Source organism: Oenanthe melanoleuca, chromosome 13 (assembly GCF_029582105.1).
Source record: "Oenanthe melanoleuca isolate GR-GAL-2019-014 chromosome 13, OMel1.0, whole genome shotgun sequence".
NCBI classification, from domain to species: Eukaryota; Metazoa; Chordata; class Aves; order Passeriformes; family Muscicapidae; genus Oenanthe; species Oenanthe melanoleuca.
The window spans coordinates 10,403,048-10,418,912 of NC_079347.1; the positions used below are offsets into that span (position 1 = coordinate 10,403,048).

The following is a 15,865-nucleotide window of genomic DNA, read 5'->3' on the forward strand; positions in this document are numbered from 1 at the left end:
TTTTCAAATTAGGTTTTGAGTAGTTTTTACCACATTCAAGCTGGAAAAGTGGAAAAAACTTTTTATGACAAGATGGACTTCTTTACAAATATCTAATTATCTAGACTCAATTTTTACTTGCCAGGGAAATGGGGCAATGCTTGAATGGAACTATGAGTGTTAAGAGTCACAGAGAAGCTAATCAGAAGTGACTGCTTGCACTCATTAGTCCAAGCTCCCACTTGAAGCAGGGCTTGCTCAGCCTTGTCTAGTTGAGCTTGAAAACCTCCCAGGATGGAAATTGAACGTCCTCTCCAGATCCCTCTTCCAATTTCACACAGTGCTCAGGGGATGATTTTCTCTTCAGCTGGAATTTCTCAGTTCAGCCTGGGAGTTCTGCCTCTCATCCTGTCTCTGTGCTCTTCAGGGAAGGGTCTGCCTCTGTCTATGCTGCCTTTTCCTTCACCAAAGAGTTCAATAAGATAAATCTCCTTGTTTGTTTTTCCTTGTAGTGCTTTCCTTGTTTCTGTATCCTGTGAGTGATTGACAGCAGAACCTTGTCTCTGTATTGGGGCTCTTTCAAAGAAAGATCTTGTTTCTATTTAGTACTCTTGAAAAGAGAACTCTGGAAATGTATGAACAGAAAAAGAAATTAGGTGGTGTGAGCAGAGAAGTCCCTGTCCCGAATTCATGTCTGCCAAATGCTAATGTTAGTTATTTTTGAGCCTAGTAGTGCAAGAGGCTTTTATCCTTTGTACAGCTGGCCTCATCCTGCTGTGAATGTAACATAAAAGGGAGCAAAAGGCATCTGTTAAAGCCTTCAAGTCCTCTTTGGTGGCAAGTAAGGTGGCAATCATGCCAGATATGACACAGGCCTTGCCTGAAAACTTGAGGTTAGACCAGGAATTTCATAATAAAAAAGTCAAATTTAATTTCTTGACAATACTCAAGACAGATGTCTCAGTGACAGTTGTACAGCTGTTTTATTTCCTTTTTTTAAAAATGTAGCTTTTTCCTGAAAAGCATTACTATGTATTTCAGCAAGGTTTCTCATTTAAAAAGATGCAAAAGTTCAGGCAATATCCTGTTTAGATGATTTCTGTTTGATAATAAAAATGGCTTTGACAGTGAGAGATTGCACCGAATAAATCGTTACTTGTGAGTTCTGTTTTATGCTGCAGCCAGGATGTGTCCTCTAAGTTCACAGCTGTTTTAACTTTTTCTTTTTCTCATCTAGACAGCTGTATGTCCATGAGATTTATTTCTTGATCTATGTGGACATGAAATCCTTCTTGGGATTATTGCCATAGAAACAAGCCATAACATAGAGCGTGTTAGAAGTAACAAATGGGATTTGGCAGTCCTTCCCATTTACTACACAGAATCTGAGCTATGTAGTACAAAAAGCAGCAATTACTTGCTCTCAGAGCTTTATTAACAGACACATTTGCACATCTGCACATTCATTAGAACTAGATGCTTCAACTTCCATCCTGGCTGGGATGGCATTTACATATTCTGGTCTTTAAACAAGAATCCAGCATCTAGTTTATTTTCCAGTCATGGTAGGAATTGGCCAGGTTTGACATTTTGGCTCCTTTCTGTTGGTTGCAAATCCCAGAGGCAGCCCCTTGTGAGCCTCCCAGGAGGAGGTAAGTGATGGAACTTCTGGCTCCAGGGAACAGTCCCTCCTTTGAAGGATGAAGTCACCCGAGTTTTGCTTGTAAAGCCTGATCTCCCACGGAGCTGGGACTCAGCTCCCAGCCTCTCCCAGGGCTTCACACCCTGCCTGGTTTACAGCAATGATTCCCCTCTCCTTGGTGGCCCAGGGTAACTCTGAGCTGGGGGAGTAGCTGGGTTGTGCCAGGCAGGGAAGGGTTTTTGGCAGGAGTGAGCACAACAAGCTGTACCTGGAGCTGAGGCTGAGCTGTCTGGGTCACAGCACAGCTGCTGATATATATGAGGGAGAAAGGTAAACTCCAAATTCTAAGCCAAACCCATGGGTCAGCTTTTGAAATTGTAAGGGATAATAAAGAGACAGAAAAGGGCAAAGGAATATATTTAAACCCAAGGTGTGTCTGCTGACTGTGTGTGCCCGAGCCCTGGCAGTGCTGTCACCATGGCCCTGGGCCTTCTGCCATGGGAGATCAGTGCTGGCTCAGCAGGGCACAGGGTGCAGATCTTGCTTGGTTCTGGTGCTCTTCTCTTATCTCCTTTCTATCCTCCCTTTTCTTAGGTAAAATCGAACATGGAAACAAACAGTCAGGTCACAGAGGGGTCCCTTGCTCTGGATGATGCATTTGCAGACCTGGAAGGGAGCACACTCTACTATTTTCCTGTCCATGTCCTATAATGCTGCCTCTAGCTGAGAGAGGAGCAGCTTCCAGGGGGGATTTCAGAGGCAGCTGAAGATGCTTTAAAGCTCTCAGGGCAAAATCTCTCATCCCTCTGCAGCAATTCAGAAACGAGACAACTGTGCTCAACAGGAGGAACATTCAAAGCTGATTGTAAACCACAAAATCAAGATGAAACCTAGAATGCAGCCTGAAAAACCCAGATAACTGAAATATTGTGATTTGAATCTGGGCTATGTGCTCAGTCTGCCTGGCCTCCTTTTCAGAAGTGCTGAGGACTGAGCAGCTCTAGTGAAGGTGATGAGTGCTCAGGATTTCTTTGAAACATTTATTTAGTACCTAACTATAGATCTAGGACTGACTAACTTCAGGTTCCAAATATAGTTCGAGTGTCTGCCTTCTCACTCTTCCTCATTTCTCTTTTCCTTGCTATTTAATCTCTTCATCAGCTCCCACATTCTGTTTCCTCCAACTCCCTTAACTTTCCCATCCTCCCCCAGTTGATTTCTGCTCCTGCTTCTGTCTCCTCACTCATTCTGACACCTCTGCTATCTGCTGGGAGCCACAGGGCATTCTCCACAGTCCATCCCAAGCAAGCTCTAGGTGGCACCCCTTTTCTCTCCCTCACCCCCTAAATTCTCCCTGCCTCATTCTCAGGAGGGCAGAGGTTCAAACAAACTGCTCCATCTTGTTCAGGAAGCTGCTGAGGTTGAAGTCCCAAATATCTCTCCTCTCCTGTGTGGGGCTAATCAGACATGGCAGTGAAAAGGGAATCATCACAAACACTCTTGATTGGGGGGAGCCCAAAGTATCTGCCATCACTTTCTGGCCCAAAAGCATTAATCAAAATGTCCCATTTTCTGTGTTCTGCCCATTGCAGGCATGATCTGCCAGTGCCAGCAATGAAGGAGATGTGAAGGTGATCAAGAAGGGATCATGTTAATTTTGTGAACAGGATGTTCTTGTTACGGCTGTTGTTCAAATCAGCCAGAAGACAGATGTGGCTGTGGCTCTGATGGATCTTGTCCCTGTCTCTGTTGCAGGAAGGCATGCCCCAAACACTGAGTCCTACCAGTATGTTTACCCCTTGTGGCTTCAGCCCTCATCTACATACTTCAAAAGAAGGTGAACAAGGAGGACTGATCTTCCAGGATGGGAACCTTACCTCAGCATCTCTGGATGCCCTAATCCAGCATCTGATACCTACCACTGATTACTACCCTGAAGTAAGCAATTCTCAGTGTAATAAAAGTTTTAATTTTGATGAATTGGGGCAGCATTTTATGCAAAAGTGCAAATGTGTTAAATTTTGAATTAAGAGGGCTCATTTAAAAGCTGCATACAATTAAAGCTTGGTAAATTGATGCATTGCTTTAAATGCTGTTTCACTGCTCTATAATTGTTCCCATGAAAAAGCAGATCCCAAAGATAATACTGCCTTTAAATAAGAGAACAAGGTATGGGGGAAGCTGTTGTGGTGATGAATTAGTGATGCAGCAGTTGGAGCACTTCAAAAAGAGCAGTGCTTCCCAGAGAGGTTTAGAGGAAAACTGAAGCAAAAAAACTCCCAAGTCAGAACTGGCATTAAATTAACTGAATTTCAGTGGCTGCTGAAATTTGGTTTCTTTGTGTGTACAGAGCATTTCCTTGGTGACAACAGAGACGCTTCTTCTGATGGGCTTATAATTCACCTGGTGTTGTATTCACAACTTTCGACAGCACAATCCAGATCCTAATCCTTGCTCCATCAGTGGAAATTAGGTTTTTCCTCACCAAGAGTGTGAGGATCTAAACTGGAAGCAGGTTTATGGTCCTGCAAGCTATTGACTTCACTGGATTTTGCACATCCTCAGTGGAATTCAGAGTTTGACTGGAAGACTTTTAAGTGCTAATATATCTCCATGGCTTGTATTTCAAAGCACAGAGGAGAATTGACTTGTGGGTACTTGAGGAGACTGGGAAAGTTATCAATGCAGAGCAGACAGCATGTTTTAAATTACCCAGAGCTCAGTGTCTGATCAGCTAAAAATAAGTAATAAAGAAGCATCTCAATTAGGAAAAAAAAGGAACAGAAAGGCAATAAAAATAGGTAATGGACAGATCAGGCTGTGAGATTTTCATTAGGCAATGTGTGATATGTAATATTATACCTGCTGCTAGGGAGCATGGCTAGGGCTGGGGGAAAGGAGATAATTCAGGTGCAAGGATGCAAGGAGGGGTCAGGATGCAAACAACTGAGACCTCATGCAGGTATTTTAAATTCACTGCTGGAATAATTTGAATAATCCAAGGATTTATCCAGCAAACCTGCTTCCCACAGCTTCACAGATGTTGAGCTGCATATGATGTGACTTGGCTGATAGACATGAAATTTGGGGAGTTAATAGAATAAATGAAATATTGCTTAAAATAGACTGGGTGAGATCAGCAGGGCAGTAGCAAGATGTGGCTGATGTGGGGGTGTCTGCAGCTCCCAGCCCAGTGCAACACAGACATTCCTGCCCATTTAGCTTCACTGTCTCCAGCATCCTGGCTGGGCTGTCTCCTGTACCTGGGCTTGCACCTGAACACTGTCTTCACTGGAAGTTTACCCAGGGTTGTTTAGGCAACCAAGGGCTGGAAGTGGATGCTGTGGAGGAAGGAGATGCTGCTGCCACCTGTGCCCAGTGTAACGAGTTCCATATTCAGGATCAAGATTTGTTATCTTTTAAATAATAAGGTCTTGCCAAGTAGAAATGAAAAAGCTGTGAAGTTTAGGGTTTTACAGTCAATATTACCCACTGTGTGACTGCTTGTCTTTCTCCTACAGAAAGCCTATATCTTTACATTCCTGCTGAGTTCCAGACTCTTCATCGAGCCCCATGAGCTTCTGTCCCGAGTTTGCCACAAGTGCATTGAGCAGCAGCGGCTGGATGACCCCGTGCTGGACAAGGTTAGTTTATCTTTACAGCAGAAAGATGTGAGGTATTTTCATGGGTGGAGGATTCTGGGGCTCTGGTGTGTGCCCCTTGCCTCTCTTTAGATTGAATGGAGCTTTCTCATAAAGGATTTGCCACTGAAATTACTGACATTGAGGCATCCTGGTACTTATGTCTGAGAGCAATGCTTCAGGCAATAGTCACTTCAAATCTTCATCTAATTTTCCCTTTTCCCCTGTCTCAGTCTTCCCAGGTGACTTTCCTTCTTAACTTCTTTAAGGCTCTGGTGAAGCCTGCAGGATGCAAGGAGGTAGGACATAACCCTCACACACTGTCAGGTGCAGATGTCCACACACCACTCTCTCTCCCATTTTTACTTGATGTCTCTGCCCCTTTGCATTCTTGCTTCTGGTAATATTTCCTCTTGGCCTTCCCTGTCACTTTGAGCACCGTGTAACAGGGAGCAGCTGCCCACCACCCTCCTGCCCTCTGTGCTGCAGAGCACACTGGAAATGGGGCCCAGACAGGTGAACAGAATGAGAAAATCCAAGCTGTTCCTGCCTCAGCACTCCTCCTGTTTTGCCCCAGGGACTGTGCAGACTGGTACAGTGTATGTATACGTGCCACAGACAGTGCAGTGGTGATGGATCCCACTGGGTGCTGTTCAGTGCTGAATTCTGCCCAAGCTCTGTTTGAGCACTCATGAACACTTGTTCAGTACATTATCTGGAACAGGAGATGCACCTTCAGAGCAGTAGATTTGTTGCAAATTTCCAGAAACACCAAAATTCTGAAATGCTTTTCAGGATCAGGCTTTCCAGCTTTGAAACTGAATTTGGCATCAAATACTGAGTCACCAACATCTGACCATGTGCTTGTTTTCTGTACAGGCAGATGGTTCCATGAGTAACAGGAGCTCTGCCTTCACAATGGAGAGCCATTCTCCAGAATGCTCAGCAATCCCAGGCTTGGGGTTCACCCATAGAGTCAGTGTTAATAGAAATATCTGTATGGGGTGAACCATGCAAAACAAGTTTTCTAAGGTGTGAGGTTCTGTTCTCCAATTCTATAATACAAGTTTAGGAGGATTAAATGTGAGCATTGCAAAGTTTTGCTGAAATGAAAAACATTGTCTTATTAAGAAGACCTCTTATCCACCTAAAGTGCATCTGGGTTTTGTAGCAACACAGAGTTGGTGGGACACAGCTCATTTTGTGTTCCCCAAAGTGGGGCTGATTTTGAAATTTTGTACAAAGCAACCTCCCGTCCCATGTCCTGTGACTTGCACAAAGTCCTCTCCATCAGTTCTTAATGCAGTTGACACAGCTGGAGCAAATGTCTCCCCAGACCTTTGTAGTTTCCAATAAAGCTTTCCCTTTAGCAGCCACCTGCTGGTCTTTGAGCCTGAGCTTAATGCTAGCTGACAGCAGTTATTTTTAGAGATGTGGTTCATTGAAACCTGTTGTTGGTGGAAAGCTGAAATATGCATTTTAACCACCTTGGTTGAAAAACAAAGAGCCGGGGAGCTTAAGAGTATAATTTTTCCTGATTACAGGGTGAACTTTAGCTGCAGTGTGTGGGGATGCAGAAGAAGGCTGTTTGTTTAGGTCTGTGTTTTCTGTAAATAAAAATGCAGCTTGTTGTTTAACACCATTTCCTTTTCACATAATGGAGGATGAAAGCTTTGGGAGCAGCTGCACTGGCTGCCTTTTGAGATAACACTAATGCACCAGTTGTGCCATTCCTTGCATTTCCCTCCTTGCTCCATGCCAATTATTTCCACTGCCACATCCTCAGATAAATCTCCAGCAGAAGGGCATCCAGCTGTATGCCATGTGAGTGTCCTTGTCCCATCATGACCTTGAGTTCATGTGGGAAGAGAGCAGCATTACCAGCAGCCCAGGTAAAGTTACAAAAGTGCTGCTGTTTTGTTCATCTTTCCTTTATTGTACATCTGCCATTGGTCACTAAGCAGTTTTTTTCATGCAACCAGAAAGCAAAAGAGCAAAAAAACCTCTTTGTTGGTCAAGAAAGTCATTGCAGTTTTTCAGAGAAGGATGAAAATATAGAAGGGTTGTAAGTACAAAAGGGAAGAACAAATGGTTCAAATCAGAAAAAAAGCCAGATATTTTTAAAAAAGGTATTAAGGTTGCACCAACAAAATGTCCATCCAGCCATAAACAGGCCAATTGCATGTGCAGAATACTTAAATCTGCATGTAAAACAGGCAGTTGTGCATGCACCTGAGTTCTGGTACATTTTGCATGCCAAAATGTATTATTTGTGCACCACACTCTTCGTATGCATGTGTGCAGGTTTTGCAGGTGCAACACAAATGCCTTCTTTGAAAACCTGGCCCCACGTTCAGTGACACACAGTGAGAGACTTTAATGAGTAAACATCTTTCAATCCATGCCCATCATTCAATGGTTTGCATTTCAGGCTCGAATCAGAAAATTTGGACCCAAAATCCTACAGCTGTTGACAGAGTGGACAGAGACATTCCCGTATGACTTCCAGGAGGAGCGGATGATTGGCCATCTGAAAGATATGATTCACAGGATAGCCCCGTGTGATGAGGTGAGGATGCTTGGCTAGGGATGTTCTGCTGATACCTTAAGCTCATTTTCCCACTTGGTTCCTCCTTTTCCTCTTTTATCTGCATTCTGTTCCATGCCTCCTCCTGGATACTCTCAGCGTTTTGTTCTCCAATAATGTAAAAACCTGTAATATCTTCCCTGAAAGCCACATCTCTCTTTAGGTGCTCCTGGAGCAGTGAGCATTGGAATTTAGCTCCTACACACTGAATTGTAGGATAACAACATTCCCATTTTATAGAAGGAATATATGAAGGCATAGCATAGACTCAATGTGCTGGTGACAATTCAAATAGCAGCAGAGCTGTGATCTCCCAAGTTAGAATCAGAGAATCACAGACTGCTTTGGGTTGGAAGGGATCTTAAAGACCATCTTGTTCCACATCCCTGCCATGGGCAGGGACACCTTCCTCTAGACTAGGCTGCTCCAAGCCTGTCCAACCTGGCCTTGAACACTTCCAGGGGTGGGGCATCCACAGCTTCTCTGGATCCAAGTTCTTCTATTTAAAGAAAATACTAATATTAGGGACACGTAGCTTGTCTGGGAGCACAGGAGTGGCAGAAGACAGCAGTGTGTGGCCTGCTGAGCTCAGACTCAGCCTAGATGTCTGTATGGTCCTGGTGCTCAAGTATGTGAGCTCTGTGTGTGGCACAGTGGGTCACAGTGAATGGAGCCTCTGAGAAACCTGCTTGCAAATTCAGGTGGGTGAACCCCATACGTTAATTCAGAAACATTAAAAAGACCACAAGGTTCATGAAAATAATAAGCAAACAGTACACTGAGAGTCTCTAATTACTTCTGGGTTAACCATGGCATGTGGAAAAACTCAGTTCCACTGGCTACATGAAGGCCTGGCCTCAAGCCACAGAGGGGTCCAGTCCAGTAGAACAACAAGAACATCCATCTCATCCATGAGGATGAGAGAGACAAGAGTGGAGAGAGGACAGGAGGAATTAGCAGGGCTGCAGCACAACAAAAATGAAATTGGGCTCTCTTATGCACATGAAATATGTTGTAAAAGGGAACAGCTGCTCCTGGACTGGGCTGGCATCATGTCTGGCACTTTCAGGAGGCTGTAGGCTGGCATGGATTGACTGACTGGGAAGCCCATGGGAGAAAAGGGCAAGGACAGGGAAGCTGTGAGACAGTGGTAGAGGTGAAGGCAACAAAAATCTCAGAGCCAAAGTGGCTTTAGTTCCATTAACCAGGATAGTAGAATTCCCTCAAGAGAAAGAGGCAATGGACTTGCTCCTGGCCAGCCATGGCAAAAGATGCCTTCAGCATCAGAGGTGAAGGAAATCCATACAGACCTACCAGAATTGTGTCTTCTGGACAGAAGGAACCAGAGGGCAGAGAGCTGGGACTTACCATGTGCTCTTTAACAGCTGTGTTTGCCCTGGTGAAGGATCATGAATGCTATAAATCAACTTTCTGCATGAAAAGCAGTGGTTTATTTGCCTAACCTGAGCAAGCCCTGCTCACCTTTGCTCTGCAGCATGCACAGCTGTGTACAAATGCTTGTGGGTGCCTGGGGGGCTTCAGACTACATTAGTTTCAAATCACTGTTTTTCAGATATTACTAGGCACTGTAATTGCAAGTGATTATGCCTGAGCAAAATCAATAATTAATTTAAGAAACAGCTCATATCCTCGGAATGCAAATTTCCTTTTTTTAAGGGACAGCACAGAAGAGTGATGGTCGCTGTTGGTTTTTTGGAAGAAACTTGTTCCTCATTGTGAACCACAGAAATTAAAGACTGAAAGATTTGTGATGTCATCCAGTCCATGTAGGTCAGTGCAGGATTTTCCCCTGCAGTGTCTGCTCCTGTCCTTTGTAGAGTCCACTTTCTAAAGGCTGTGATGTGCTTATAAAGGTGTCCATGCTGAGAAGCATTTCTTAGCAAGTGCTGTGATTTGCATTTAGAGTTAGAAATTTTAATTAAAATTTGAGCTCCTAAGCCACCTGCTGAGGCCTGCTGTCTTCAGAGGAACTTTCCTAGTTAAGAAAGAAACATTTTCTTTAAATATTAAACAGTAGTGTGCTTCTTTTGACTGTTAATGTGGCAGTGAAGTGAAATTGGTTGATAAAGTCCAGCATGCGGCCCCTGTACGGTGGGGGGTCACTTTGTGGCAAGATAATTACCAGCACGTTGGAGGTAATGAACAATGTTGTTTTCAGTTAGTGGAAGTAGTTTAAAAAGGCAGGAAAGGCTTTTAAAAGGGTAAAAGCAGGATTTTTTTTTTCTCTTAATTTCTCTCCCAATGTGCACAGAAAAGCTTTCTTGGCAAGGGTGCACCCAACTGATTTCCAGTGAGTCTCTTCAAGAGCTCTGATTTCTGTGTTTGTGTCCTTCAACTGTCTCTCTTTTTTTTTTATTCTTTATTAGCTGGTTGGCTTACCTAAGTCTTTGTTCACTGTCCATATCTATTTTTTGTGCCATATTCCCTACCAAACAAGGTGAAACTAGATTTCTTGATAAAGATTTATTGAAAGACTGGCTAATATGCATGCCTTTCAAGCAATTTTATGTGGCTTTTTGGCTTTTCATTCAAACTATGAAGAATTTGATACTGCATAGAGGTGGCTGGTCCAAGATTTTTCATCCAAACTCCTTTTAGAAAGAGAAGCAGCCAATTCTTTTAGCCAGATGTTTTATATTCATTAGAAGGCTTGGTTTTCAGTGCTGTCCCTCCACCCCAAAAAAACTAATCTTCCCGTTTACAAAATAAGTTTACAAAATGCTGAGTATGCAACTATTTGAGTTTTCACTAAAAAACCACACTGCATTCTCAGAACTTCATAAGCTCTGTTGAGATTTGCAGACACACCTGGATGTAAAACAGATAAATATTTAGATGGTGGTCAGTAGTTTGAGTCCAGAACACTCTTTGTAAATCAAAAGTGTGACCACCTGTTGACATAAGAATTTACATGAAGAAGGTCTTTCTTGGAGCTAATATACATCAGTAACAGATAAAAACTGAAAGCAGGAGGTTTTATTCTCCTCAGTCAATTTTCACTCCACCTTTGAGATTTGATTCCAAATACATTGTGTGTTGTCATTCTCCAAGACATGTTCCTCCTGTCTTCTGGGTATTTGCTTCACTTCAGACTTAACAGCTCTATTCTACAAAAAAAAAAAAAAACAAAAAAAAAAAAAAAAAAAAAAAAAAAAAATATATATATATATATATATATATAAAAGCCTGACTACATCCTGCTTATCTGGTACACATTCTAGCCCAGCTGAAGAGAGCATCTTCCTTAGGTGAAAGGAGAGCAATGTGAATCCAAGAGAGCAAGGTGAAACCTTTTGTTAGAAAAGCTGCATCAAAGTTACAAAGTATTGTGGCAAAAGTTGAAGCACTTGGGGCATTCTAAAGGTCTCTAGGCTTTCCTACCCTGTAATGAAGACAGAGTAGAAGTGAGAAGTTATCCTTCACTGTGAAATAGGAGGAGGTGCTATCTCAGTGTGCAGATTGTGTTCTGTGCAGGTGAGACTCTGGTTTCTGGTTCCTTGAACGCTTAAAGCATTAATGCTGTCCATGCCTAACACAGAAGACTGTCCACAGCCTACAAAACTCTGAAGGGGCTGGATCTAAATCTTGGGATTACTTCCCAAAGGCTCCCTTGAGCAGCATGCAGCCTGGGACATGACACAGGCATGTGCTGTTCTTTGTAAAGGGTGAGGCACAGTCTAGCCAAGGACATTTTCAATTAACTTTGTCCTCAGAACCCACCAGTTCTGTTATCTCAGTTTTGTGATGTCTGCATCTCCCAGTCATGAAGAGTTGAAGTAATTTCTTTCTGCCCATCCTCTATGGCCAGAGACTCCACTTACTGTCTGTAAAGAGTCGCTCCAGCTCTGAGAACGACCTGGGCAAGTTGGTAGTGATGATCCTGAGCACATGGCTGGGCTTGGAGTACAATATGAGCTTCCTTCAGCTGCAATTAACATTTGGATATGAAATACTCAAAGCTACACAATGCTCCAGCCACACCTGCTGGGTAGCAAGCAGCTGCAAGCTCCTTCTGCATTCAGGTCAAAAGGATGGACAAAATAGCATTAGAAACATTTCTTATTCCTGATAAATTAGAGTTGACAAGGCAGCATTAACAGGTAGAGTTCTCAGCCAAACCATAACTGACATAAAAGATAGGTACCTAAAGCTGCTGTGCTCCAGACAGCTGCAGTAACTCGTGTTGTAGCATTGCCTCTCCTTTGAATCTGATGTTGGCAGGAATCTGGAGTATCAGTGCCAGCCCAACCCACCACTCATGCCTGCCTCTTCTCTTGACTGCAGTCTCTGTGTCCAGAGCACAGAACTGTAATTAAGCCAACTGGTTATTCTGAAATAGGCTTGTTGGAAATAAAATGGTAACCTGTTGCTGGCTTAGGAGTATTTTGCTGTAAGGAAAATTCAGTACAAAAACCACTCCTATGTCAAGTTTTCTGGGTGGCTTATGTTTCTCTCCCTGTCTCTTCAGGCTTACTGGAAAAAGATGAATCAGCTTTTGCAAGCCCTTAATCAGAAGCTTGCAACCCTCAGCCATGGGCAAGAAGGGATTGTCAAGATCAGTACTGCTGTGTCTGATAAGCTGGTTGCCTTTAAAACTAAACCTCCATCAATTCAGAGAGAAATCCTGAGTGTCTGCAGTGACCCTTACACCCTGGCTCAGCAGCTGACACACGTGGAGCTGGTAAGTGGGAATGGTTCCCAACTTCTGCAGCCAGAGATGTTATTTTAAGCCATCAGCTGCTAAGTATTCCAGACATAACCAAAAAATGTCAGCAGTGCTGCAGCACATTCCATGCTGTATCAGCACTGCAGCAGGAGGCAGGGTTTGACAGGTTAAGAGATGCTTGGGAAGCAAGTTATTTATCAGAGTGTCCCTGTGCAGCTTGGAGCAGGTCACTGTACTTCAGCTTGCCTATTTGTGAAATGAGAATCCTATCCCAGCAAAGTCAAGTCCCAGGAATGTCACTTCTGTATGGTGCTCAGAACCCCACAAGCTCTGCAGGTGCTATTGAAATGGCTGGTCATTAACCCTTTTATAAATTTGGAAGAAATTTTAGCAGTTCAAAGCCATTTCTCCAGATACACAAAGTGTGTGAGTTGTTTGATGTGGCTTTCATTCTTCCCTTTGGGATTTTGTGTCTGGACATATAAGGGTGTGCAGATACCACCCCCACAAATTCCTGCTGTCCCCCTGTGCTGGGCTGCAGTCTGTTCCCAAACAGGCTCTTGTGTGCAAAATTGCAGTGCTGAAGCCTTGGATGTGCTGCTGTGCTGCACACCCTTCTGCCAGGGCCAGGTCCTCCCCACGGACCTCCTGGATGTGCACAGAACATAAAACATTGCTGCCATCTGCAGATCTCTTGTTGCTCTGGTGCCCTGCTGCCTGTCCTCCTGTGGACTCTGCTCATCCTTCAGGAGAAGGATGGAAAAACAAAACGTGAAACGCACTTGGATTGGAGTGAGTATTAGGAAATCAGCCTTTGGATTTCTGAAGATAGCTTATACTCTATTTGTCAAGAAGTGCAATTGTTAGTTTTCAGAACATTTAGCTTTGGCTCTCTTTGCTTTATATAACTTAAGCCAGAGAGTAGAAGTACTTTTGCATGGAGTTTTTTCTTGCTTTTGTTTTTTTTCCCTCTTCCACAGTACAGCTGTCTTCCAAGGAGAAATTCCCTGTAACTGAGGCAGCACTGCCTTTTTAAAACAGTTGCAGCTACAGATTTTAATTCCACTGTACTGTAATCAATTCTCTCTCCCTTCTCTTTCATTGCTATGTCAGATACATAAAGTGCTCTGCAATGAAACTGTCTGATGCTTATTTGTTAGTAAGGATTATTAGATATTTATTTAAAACAGTTATTGATTAGTAAGAGCCCTATACAGTTATCAGTGTTAAGGTGAGAGGCCCAGAGAAAAAGCATAGAACTGGACATAAAATTTTCCCTTGAGCAGAGTCACCATTTATTTTATTGTTGCTTGAATATTCTAAGTTTGGGCTGTAGGAATTCCAAAATACCTTGTCTGAAATACCTTTGTGGCCTACAACCTACTGAAAATACTTGTTTTCCTAATTAAAATGTTTAAGGAGAGTGAAAAGCCTAGCAGGAAGTTTAGTGTGTGGTTGGAGCTGCCATGGTTTTTTCAGGAGCTGCTGGAGATGGCCTCTCTTTTACTAAGAGAGATCTGGATACCTTATTTATTCTTGTTTCTCTTAGTGCCTGGGACACTCTCCAGTGTAAGCAAAGCCTTTAGGGTGTCATGTGCATCCTCAGTGCCCCAGGGCAGCAGCTGAGGGTCGGTGGGCAGGGAGCCAGGGCAGAGCCCAGAGTGGGCAGCTGAGCACTGGATTGCTGTGGACACCAGGTGACAGAGTTACTGCCATTTAACAGCTGGGAATGAGGCTTTTGAGGGATGCTGCACCTCAGCAGGTCCGAGGGAGCACCAAACAGAACTGATGGCTGCTGCCTCCCAGATGAAGCCCTGTGCATCCAGTGCAGGGGAGGGGACACTTACTGTGGCTTGGCAGTAATGAGACGTATTTATTCTAATTTTCATCTTTCTGCTGACATAGTTCTAATTGTTATTATGAATTTTAATGTCTGGTTAGCTGGCTGTCTACCAGTTCAGTGACACCACTCAGAGCTGACAGAAAATGACAATGTTTTATCAAGAGAAACAGAAGATATTCTGGGGTGCTTTCTTATTTTTTCTCTCTTCCCACTCCCTCAACAGGAAAGACTAAGTCACATTGGACCTGAGGAGTTTGTGCAGGCATTTGTACACAAGGACCCTCTGGATGGCACCAAGGTATGGTTTCTCCACATACAAAGTGTGTCCTGTGACCACAGTTTGTCCTGTTGTGATGAGGTCCCCAAGAGCAGGACCTGAGTCTCAAGCTGACACGGGCCAGGCCAGCTGGTGACCTGTGTTGTCATGGCAAGGATGGGACCCTGCTGGCAGAGCTGACACTGGCAGGTCACTGCCATTCCTCCCTGGTGATAAACTGGCCCCCACCCTGACATGCTTTTGGGCTTGTTCCTCCACCTCCTTTGACTGGGACAGATGGTTGTGGCTGTACACAGCCAGGGAATGTCTGCTGCTCTGCTGAAGGACCAAAGGCTTGGGATGTGATGTAATGGCCTCAGTGTGTGCCCAGACACCACAGCAATGAGTCAGTGTGTCATGAATCAACTCTTCTCTCTCTAACAATGGCTTGTAACCCAAAGCACCACAGGGAGCAGAGTGCCTGACCAGGGCTTCATCCAAAGGCTGTGAAAGCCACTTGGAGTCTTTCCACTGATTCCACTGAGGTTTGAAGTAAGATTTCAATGAGTGCCTCAGTAAGGAAAGAGGCTTCCTAGCTGGAGAGGGAGAGTCAGAGATTTCACATACTGTCTGAAGAGAAAGGGTGGAAAATTCTTCCCCTGAACTATATATGCATTCTCACTGAGACTGTACATCAATGGCTGAATTTCCTCATTGGATGCCAAAGGTATCAGGAAGACCTTTGTTTGTAGAGCTGCACAAAGAGCACCAAAATAGCTTGTAATAGGGGATGGATGGATGGATGGATGGATGGATGGATGGATGGATGGATGGATGGATGGATGGATGGAACATTGGGCCCTTTCCTTCTCTTCTTGGACTCATGGAGATTCTGCAGTTTGTTTCAGGATGAGGGAAATAGGCAGAGATGGAATTCCTGGGCACTGATCACATTCTTTAGAAAGGAAACCCAAGGGAGCAAAGTGTGTCAGCAACAGAAGATACCAAACCAACCACAGTGAGATTTCAGCCACCTGGGCTTCAAGTCAGCAAGGCTGATCACAGTGGGGGTAGTCTGGAGCTTTGCTTCATGCTCTGTGTGGTTGATTTAGGAAAGTTTCTGTGCCAGGATACTGCCCAGAGTGAGAGCATTGCATACAGAATCACAAAATAGTTTAGGTTGGAAAAGATCTACAAGATCATTGACTCTAACCCTTAACCCAGCACTTC

The 15,865-nt window shown here is 43.9% G+C and overlaps 1 protein-coding gene across 2 annotated transcripts in view; it reads left to right on the forward strand.

Annotated features, from left to right (window-relative positions):
- The window catches only part of RASGEF1C (RasGEF domain family member 1C), a 73,052-nt gene that overhangs the window by 38,873 nt on the left and 18,314 nt on the right, over window positions 1-15,865 (forward strand). For both annotated transcript variants that reach the window (XM_056502397.1, XM_056502398.1), the window contains exons 2-6: window positions 3,377-3,559; window positions 5,143-5,265; window positions 7,694-7,831; window positions 12,339-12,551; window positions 14,603-14,677. In XM_056502397.1, coding sequence (XP_056358372.1) covers window positions 3,377-3,559; window positions 5,143-5,265; window positions 7,694-7,831; window positions 12,339-12,551; window positions 14,603-14,677 — 732 coding nt within the window. The remainder of the gene's footprint in view (window positions 1-3,376; window positions 3,560-5,142; window positions 5,266-7,693; window positions 7,832-12,338; window positions 12,552-14,602; window positions 14,678-15,865) is intronic.